General features: G+C 36.1%; 1 protein-coding gene across 1 annotated transcript; it reads left to right on the forward strand.

Annotated features, from left to right (window-relative positions):
- The first annotated feature begins 1,011 nt into the window (after nucleotides 1–1,011).
- On the forward strand, nucleotides 1,012–9,504 carry LOC141824413 (uncharacterized protein At5g41620-like). Its single transcript, XM_074711697.1, has 3 exons — nucleotides 1,012–1,654; nucleotides 7,303–7,428; nucleotides 7,768–9,504. Exons 1-3 carry the CDS (start codon nucleotides 1,280–1,282, stop codon nucleotides 9,127–9,129), a joined length of 1,863 nt encoding a protein of 620 aa, XP_074567798.1. The 5' UTR covers nucleotides 1,012–1,279; the 3' UTR covers nucleotides 9,130–9,504.

Genomic DNA, 9,504 nt, shown 5'->3' on the forward strand with positions numbered 1-9,504 from the left:
AATATGAATATTAAAAATAATCTTCTAACGATTTGTTAATTTTGATAGAATATCAAAAATTAAATATTTAAAATTCATAAATTTAAAAAAAATATCGATCAAAATATTATTATCAAAAATTAATCCTCAATCAACTAAATAAATATTTTAAATAGACTCAAAAATATGAAAATCACCTCAATTATAAAGTATGAAATTTTAAAAAAATTTAAATGATATTTTTTTAAGTTTAAAATTAGAATGCTATGAATAAATTTAATAATAAACATAGATAGATTCAATTTAATATATTATGAATGCAATTATAACCTTTTAAAATTTATCGGTACCAAACATAAATCACTTCTCTCTATCTCTAAGTGACATCCAAATAAAAAGATAAAAATAAATTTATATACAAATATTTCATGTAAAATTTTTTTATTATATCAAATTTATTTATTTTTATATATTACAGCAGTTAGAATAAAAGTATGTTTAATATAAAAAATATATAATAGTATTACAATAAGAGGAGTATGTTCATTATGGAAAATATGATAAACTGTGTTTTTTCCCTTCGATAAAATGTATAAATCGAGTCTTTTTTTTAATATAAAAAATAGAATCTGTCAAATTTTACACGATGACTTTCATAATGATAAATTAAAAAATTATAATTAATTATTATAAAAAAATATTATTTTAATTTCATCAAAATTCGATCCTATCCACTGTTAACAAGCTCAGCGATTCCCCCGAGCTGATCGCGTCCTCATACTGCAAAAGGTTGGAATCCGTTAACCTCTCGGCCCCACCATCTGTGAAGAGGTAAATCACAGTGAATGCGGGACTAGCCAAGGACATAGTGGCTCGAGGAATTGGAAACATGACACATTTTGATGTTATCTCATGTGCGCCATGAGCCCTCGAACTGCATACCTTCAACTGCAAGCATCTATTTCCTGACCCCAGCTGCTCGCGTCCTCGAATTTTCCCGTGAGAGAGAGAGAGAGAGAGAGCGATCGTGAGGTCCACTCCGACAAGTTTGTGGTCCTTTTCAGCGAGGAATCTTTGCCGTCCACCGGAGGAAAACCATCTATTTTGCTCTGGAGTTGGCACCACCGTAGCTTCACTACTGGTACCGAGCGAAGACTGAAGCGAGTCCAAAAAGATAGCAAGCCCGCATGATGAGGGGCACCAGCTGAGGGCACCTCGATCCGTGTCGAGTCCAACTCCAAGAAAAAGGCGTTTTTTTTTCTTCTAAAGCAGGAGAAAGACGAGTGATTTAAGGGCGTTGATGGAAGGGGACAAAGCAGCGGCAGCAGCAGCAGCCTCAGCAATCGATGATGGTGAGGAAAATAGTGGTACAAAAGACGCGCCTTTGGGCGTGAAGCTGAGGAGAGTCGTCTCGGTGTGCAAAAGGGGCGGCCTTTGCACTCCGCCGCCTTCCTGGAAGCTGGAGGAGCCCGGGCCGCCGGACCTCCACGAGGCCGAGCCCAGCCGGCGGTTCGTTTCCGCACGGAAACTCGGCGCGGGACTTTGGGAAATCCAGGACCTCCTGTCGATGTCGGCGACCAGCCGACGACACTCCAGGGTCCGTCACCACCGTCGCGACGGGAAGGCGCTCATGGACCGCCCCGATCCATCGACGTCACGCGGACACGAGGATTGGGTAAGATTTAAGTTCCTCGTTGAGCTTATGCGTTGCTAGATTTCTTCGTCTTAATGTTCTTTGAACTGTTCCTTGCCTGGATCTTGAATTGTCTGTTTGGAGCTAATGAATTTAAACTGGAGAACTTTTGAAGTTATGATAATATTGAAATCGTATGATTTGCTGATGATGTCGGTTGATGAAACTTTGATCCCGATATTTAGCTAAACTATGGTTCAAGTAAAAAAACTAGAGGAGCATAAAGTATTTCTTTGTAGTTTCCTAGGGCAGATATGATATGCGTTCTGATAGGCATTTGTTAATTCCTCTATCTATCAAGACAGAGTGACTACTAGGGAGAAAGAATTTTGTGATGTGAAAAGTAGTGCTAAATTAAGATTCATTAGAAAAAAAAATAAGATCCTTTTAGCTTTACTGATCGAAATGATTGAAAAAATCCTTCATGGCCACAAAGAATAATTGATTAGCTTGAAGAACAATTAAAATTGAAATTATTCAAAGCAAACTGTTGGTTCTTTTCATCCCTAGTGATCTGGCTGAGATCAAGCAGTGGGTCAGGACTTTGGCATGCTGATCGGATGTCTTATTGGGTCGGTGTGGAATGGTTGGCAGGCGTCGGGTTGATGTCACAGTCAGATCGAAACTGCTCCTCGGCCTTATGGGAATGGGTGACCGGCGAGAGCACTGCACTCATAAAAAAGAGATTAGAAGGGAGTCAAGGGGAATCTCAACAAAACTCCTCTGACACTCAAGTCAGGTCTCGCGAGGGAAAAAAGGGGAGGGATATGATAAAATGGGCATCACAAAGAACTGATAAAAGCCTAGGGATGCTATTGTGGGAATATGATTGTCTTGGTTTACACCAACAATTGAACAGTTCAAAACATTGCTCACTAAGCATGGAAATTCAAAACCACAAGGTAACTCTCTAGATGTAATAGCTTCTTATTCAAGATATGTTGAAACTTATCCATAATTGTATTCATATGAGATTGTTGGCCAAGATGACGCTCAAGATATACTCAGGAATAGAGCTAATGCTCGTTGATGTCTTACATGATCTCCATATTCGAAAGAACTTAGTATCAAGACCGTTGCTAATCAAGAGTGGAATCAAACTAGTGTTTAAGGTCCACAAGGTCATACTTACGAAGAATAAAGACTTCGTTAGGAAGTAATACCTAGAGTTCTAGAGAGAGGGTTATTCAAATTGAATGCAACCCTTATAACTTGAGCAATAAGACTCCTATAATTACTCATTTGATAGAGTTGTGTGAATTATGACATGACCATTTTGGGCATGTCAACTTTAACACTTTCTACAAATTGGTAAAATTGGAATTGTTGTCAAGTATTGAGTTCAACTCAAGATATAAGTGCAAGAGTTGTGCAAATGTTAAAGTGCCTAAATTGCCCTTTGTATCGATAGAAAGGAGCATTGCTTCCCCCTCTAGAACTGATCTACAATGATAATTGTGATCTAAAATTCATGTGAATAAGAGGTGGAAAACAAGTATTTCATCACCTTTATCAATGTTTGTATGAGATATTGTTATGTATACTTGCTAAGAAGCGAGGACGATGCCGTTAGAAGTATTTAAACAATACAAAAATGAGGTTTAAAAGAATGAGGTTGAAAATTAATATCAAGATTATCCGTAGTGATAAAGGGGAATAGTAGGGCTTTGTTTGAGAATTTTACTTTAAGATGGCCCATCATTCATTAAATGATTGCACCTTACATCAATTCAACGATCTTATGGAACACAAGAAACACACACTACAAAGGTTAATGAATGCTTTGTGATACGTTTAGGATTACCCAAGAACTTGTAAGGAAGTTCTCTTTTTTTAGCTTACCACATTCTGAACAAGGTACCACACCAAGAGAGGATGAAACTCTTTATAAGTTATGGAAAGGTTGAAAACCTTCCAACAAATAACTAAAATTGCAAGGTAACAATAACATGTACCATGTTTTGGCTAAGGTAGAACTTAAACCCAAATAAATTAAAATTAAGTCTAAAATAGTTGGTTGCATATTTATCGGATATACAAGCAACAATAATGCGTACCATTTTTTGATACACAAGTTAGAAATCATGGATGTGCATAAAGGCATAATTTTCAAGTCAAGGAATTGAAAATTTTTCAAAGAGATCTTTTTGCATAAATGGATCTTCCACTATACCACTAGGAAATAAGTCAATTATGCTATAAATGGATTCTTAAGAAGAAATACAAAGTCGATGAGTCAATTGATTAATATATGGTTGGACTTGACCAAGGGCTAGCATTGACTATTTCTATACTCGCCTATGATAAGAATCGCGTTGATGCAAGTGTTGATAGCCATAGCCATTGCTATGATATATATCTAAAAGTACACTAAATGGGGATGAAAACAATCTTCTTAAATTGAGAACTCAAAGAGGAAATTTACATCAAACAATCCGAAGGGTAAATGGTTCTAGGTCAAAAGACCAAATTGGGTAGACTTGTTAAATCTTTGTATGAACTTAAACAAACACCGAGAGAGTGACATGAGAAATTTGACAAAGTATTGTTGTCAAATTTGATTCTGAACTAACAAGCATGATAAGTGTATCTATATAAAGAGCAAGTTTGAAGCGTACTTAGTAGTATGCCTGCATGTTGATAATATGCTAATTAGAGATAGTGGTCGTAATGTAATAACGATGACCAATAACATATTGATATGACATTTCACTATAAAGGATATGCACTTAGCGGATGTGATGCTAGAGATTAAGATATCTAAGACATACAAGGCACTAATCTTATCGCAATCTCACTACATTAAGATTATGCTTAGAGAGCATAAAGGTTTCGATGATCTCAAACTAAAAATTCTTATAGATATCTCATTGTACACTTAGGGAAAAATCGTGTTGAACCTATATCATAGTTAGAATATTCTAGAATAATAGGCAATCTCATATATTATGAACAACACTCGCCTTAATATAACATAATCAACAAGTTGAATAGATATACAAGTAATCCAAGTAATGGTTATTGGAAAACACAAAAGTGTTGAGGTACCTCAAGTTTACAATGAGCTTCAGATTACACTAGTCGAGATATTTTATTGTGCTAAAGGATACAACAACGTTAGTTAGGTATGTAACATAAAGGACTCCATATCTATGAGTGGTTACCATTGGTGGAGTATTGTCTTTGAAGTCTTTAAAACAAACTTACATGGCTTGGTCTACTATAGAGTATGAGTTCATAGCTTTAGACAAAGTTGAGGAAAGCAGAATGGATTTGTAACTTGGAGAAAATTTTGAGATGGACAAAATTTGTACTGAAAGTGATAATACTTTGCAATAGCCAAACAATTATAAGGAGAGCACAAAGTAACATGTACATTGGTAAGTCTCAACATATTCATTGGAGACATAATACCATTAAGCCATTAAGCAATTCATCTTTAGTAGTATGATTTTCATACTATGTGTGAATCACAAGTTTAACTTACCCAAAGACTAACTATTTGTATAGGTGAATAGATCTATAACCCAACATATGAATCGAGTAATAACAACCTAACTATGTTGACTGTGGATCCCATGATTATGATTTAAAAGGGATAACTAAGCTATAAGATTTGAGATACTTAGGATCTTAATGATTTGTATATTGTACTCTTGAATGTACGATGGGGTATTACATCATATTTATTGTTGAAGATCATCTATATAAGTGTGAAGTGAGGGTTGCTTCAAAACTAAAGGCAGTTATGAATTCCCAAGTCTTGTCCTTGAGCAAAATTGGCTAGGTGTTTAGAATTTCAAAATTATGACATGGTCTGAACCAGGAGAATCCTAGAAATCCTTTGATGGTGTTAGTAAGTATGATTGCCCTCAAATATGCATTTCATTGCCTAAATAGTGAGCTGTGAGTTTTTAAAATTGGCACAACCTTGAGATGTTTTGTTATTAACTCATTAGAGGATGTAGGTATGTCATCCTCACTACCAACACCACCAAAAACACCACCAAAAAGTTCCTAGGATTCTCCTGGTTCAGACCATGCTAAGATTTTAAAATTTCGGACATTATAGGTTCATTAGTGAGTTTTGGTCAAAACTCACTAATGACCTTAGGCACCTTAGAAACATTTTGAACCAAGCTCATTACACTCCTTGCAGCTTCCTGAGTGTAATCATGCCCTTAGACATGGATTGGGGTATTAAATTTGTTATGGTCGACTGATGGCTCAAGATACAGGTTTGTGATAGTCCAACAAAAATTTTGTAATCGACTGGCGTAGTTGACTAGAGTCCACTGATGGAGCATTGGATACATAGTAGTCGACTGAGTTAGGATTAGTCGATTGCCGATGAAGGAGAGATATAATGGGAAATAGGTATGTGTTTTGGTAAATATAAAAGTTAGGTATGCAGTTTGGGTATTAGGAAAAGTTGGCTACGCAGTTTAGTAAATTGTCGATGATTAAATTAAAGCAATTCAATTAACAGGACCTGCAACAATGGGACTGAACATGTTAGACCAATCTCATCAAGAGAAGTTTTCCAACAATGGTTATAACCTAAATGAGGTCTCACTTTTATTAAAATTTGGAACTCAGTTGCTCTATAAGAACAGCTAAGCATCACCTTAGTAGCATGGATATGTAGCCTTAATTGTACATAAAGATTGATGCATGAGCGTAGGGAACATCGTGTGCCTTTAGACTTTTATTGAGAAGCCTGAGAAATCCTGTCATTTCTTGATGAGGTACTTTTTCCAAAGTGAGGAGCTTTAGTTCTGAACTTGGATCTCCCTTTTTGATAATCTAGTCTTAGATGTTATCCCCATTCTACGATCCTGCTCATGTGGTTTTCTTAAAAAAAACATCTCCTCCCAAAAGAACTAGCATCTTTTACATGTTCTTTCTTGGCTTCATACTAGATTCTGAGTGCTGACTTTGCAGATTCTCAAAGATTTTTTTCTTGTGGACATATTATGTATTGAATCCTGGTGGAACTTGTAGCAGTTCAATTATGTCTATTGCACAGTCTTTACCCTAATTTATTAAAAGTTGAAAGTGTTCACATTTTACTAATTTGAAATACAAATAATTCTAATGTGTACTGTAGTCTTAGACCTGCAACAAGAGGATATTCACCTTTTAATTGAGCAAATGATAATGCACTCTACATCTGAAATTCTGAAACAATAATAATAAACAGTGTCAATGAAACTATCCACTTTTGTTAATTTGAGATAAACATATTCCTAACCAACCAATTAATAGTCAACATTTGGGAAATTAACATTCAAATACTTTTTTTAGAAAGTAGGTTATTTTGATTCAAACTAGCGATATGAATAGGTTCCTTCAAACTGTTCGTTTTTTCAATAAGTTAGGATGATGAGGGATATAATGGATATATTAGAGATAATAAAAACAACCATTTGAGAATTATCAAAATAGTTTCCCTTTTGATGATGATGTTGAAAAAAAAAGGGTGCCTCTTATACTTTTTGCCCTTTGCATTTTATCTTGTACAACTGTTTGCTAATTTAGTAGCCTATGGTTCTATGCTTTTTGTGCCTGCACTCTACTTAGTTACATGTCTATTTTAAGTAATCTATTGTTCTGCTTTCTTATGACAGCCTCAGAGTGCAGGCAGTTTGAGGAAGCACATTGAAGCTTCATTAAATAGGCACCTTAATTTAAAGGAAAAGAACACTCAAATCCTGCAGCCTTTTTCTCCTACATATTATGCGAGTTCATCAAAGGTAATGCTTGTATCATGCTATTACTTCATGTTATTACATTTTTCTCGTTAGCACCATAGGGGTTACTTTCTCATGTCATGATTGCTTGGAACATACTAAACTAACCAAAAGATTCAACAATTAATCTAAGTGAATGAATACACCACTGTCTACACAATGGAATTTCTTGTCATAAAAACTGTCAACCATGTTTCCGTATGCATTGTCTGATCTTCCATCTAACAAGAATTTTGGATCTAGCAGTGTCTTTAACTTTGTCGTTTTTGGTCATTTTACTGCATATAACAGATTGTTTATTTTGACCAAGCCATTAATCCTATCAGTGTTGTCAATCTATAGGATAAGCTGGGAGATGAGGGATATAGATTGAAGACATCAACAGAACTTTTGAAAGTATTCAATCACATTTGGAGCCTTGAAGAACAAAATGAGTCCAGTGCAGCACTAGTGAAAGCGTTAAAGGTAGAGTTAGAACATGCACATGCACAGCTGGAGGAACTGATGCAAGAGAAGCATGCATATCGCAGTGAAATTGATCATTTAGTGGAACAGATGAATGAGGCTAGCATAGCTGAGAAGAACAAAGAGCAACACAAGATCAAAGCAGTGGTACAGTCATTGAGGGATGATCTTGAAGATGAGAGAAGGTTGAGAAGACGCTCTGAGAATTTGCATAGAAAACTTGGTAAAGAGTTGTCTCAAGCAAAAACAACAATGGTGAAGGCTGCAAAAGATTTAGTAAACTTGAGAAAGACAAACATCCTTCTTGACGATCTCTGTGGTGCATTTGCTGAGGGAATCAATGATTATGAATATGAAGTGAGGCTGTCGAGGCAAAAGTCTTCAAATGTTTGCGACTCCAAAGTTGACAGTTTGCTACTTCATATTTCAGAAGCATGGCTGGATGAGAGGGAGCAGATGAGGGATGCTGAATCTCAAATAGATGATAGAAACCTAGTTATAGATAGATTAAGAAGTGAAATTGAAGCCTTTATTCAAGCTAGTCGGTCAAATGGTTTGGTTAATGGAAATTCATTTGTGAAATATGGAAAGCAAGAAAACAAAGTGCGACGACAATCCCTCGAGTCCATGCACTTGAATGGGACTAGTGCTCCTCAAGACGCAGATGATGACGATGATGAGGAACTTGACAGTTCTGTTGAAAGTGATTTACACTGCTTTGAGCTTAACATGAGTTCTAACCGTGATAACATTGACCAGTTAAATCACAATGGCCAAAATATCACAGCGAAACTAGATTCTTCCAGAAAACCTAATACTTTCGAGGAAAAGATAGGATTTTCTGATAAGATAAAGAACAATCAGATTTCAACTCACTTGGATACAACAAAGCCCAAGGAAGAGAAGGATGAAAGTGGATTCTATGGAATCCAAATGCAGTTTTTGAATGGAGAACAAAGAAAGGATCCAAGCAAAACTGTTGAATCTAATGGAACAGCAAGGAATAAGACTGAAGAAAGTAAGACTATTGCTTCAGGTGGTCTTCAGGATGAATCAACTTCAACTAGGGAGTGCAGTGACTGGCACAAATCACAATTTAGTAAACCTAGATTCTCAGAAAAATTAGCAGATGCAAGTGTGGACACTTTGAAGGTGAGATTGCTGGAAGCAAGGTTAGAGGGACAGCAAGCTCGTCTGAAAGCAGCAAGGGGTTCTTCTGTTGGAGCAAGACAAGGATAAGAGGCAATTAGTGCAGTGACTGTGATGTGTCCATGACATGTTCTTTGTTGCTTCCAAGGATGAACACTTAGTTCTCTTTTCATTGTACCATCCATTATCTTCAGGTTTCCGAATTTTCTCTGTATGATACATGTTCAATACGGGTCAATTGGCGCGTACTGTCTTCTATTCATATTGAGGCCATGTCATTGTAATGCAAACCCATACACAGCTTGTGTTGCCACCACTTGCAGAGGGGAGACGAGTATGATTGTCCACTGTTAATATGAGTAGAGTTTTTATTTGTCTGAATATGAGATATCTCATTGTTGTTCTGAAATTAAATATACAGTTTATGAATTCAAAGGTTTTATCTGTACCATATGAAGGACTTAA

Source organism: Curcuma longa, chromosome 3 (genome assembly GCF_044706935.1).
Source record: "Curcuma longa cultivar G26 ecotype Majalengka, Jawa Barat chromosome 3, ITB_CL_G26_1.1, whole genome shotgun sequence".
Lineage (NCBI taxonomy): Eukaryota > Viridiplantae > Streptophyta > Magnoliopsida > Zingiberales > Zingiberaceae > Curcuma > Curcuma longa.

Bases quoted from the DNA above. Each gene is read 5' to 3' on its own strand.
- LOC141824413 (XM_074711697.1), top strand. From the start codon at position 1,280: ATGGAAGGGGACAAAGCAGCGGCAGCAGCAGCAGCCTCAGCAATCGAT. The intron at 1,655-7,302 runs GTAAGATTTAAG...TTCTTATGACAG, and splicing joins CACGCGGACACGAGGATTGG to CCTCAGAGTGCAGGCAGTTT. The intron at 7,429-7,767 runs GTAATGCTTGTA...GTCAATCTATAG, and splicing joins ATTATGCGAGTTCATCAAAG to GATAAGCTGGGAGATGAGGG.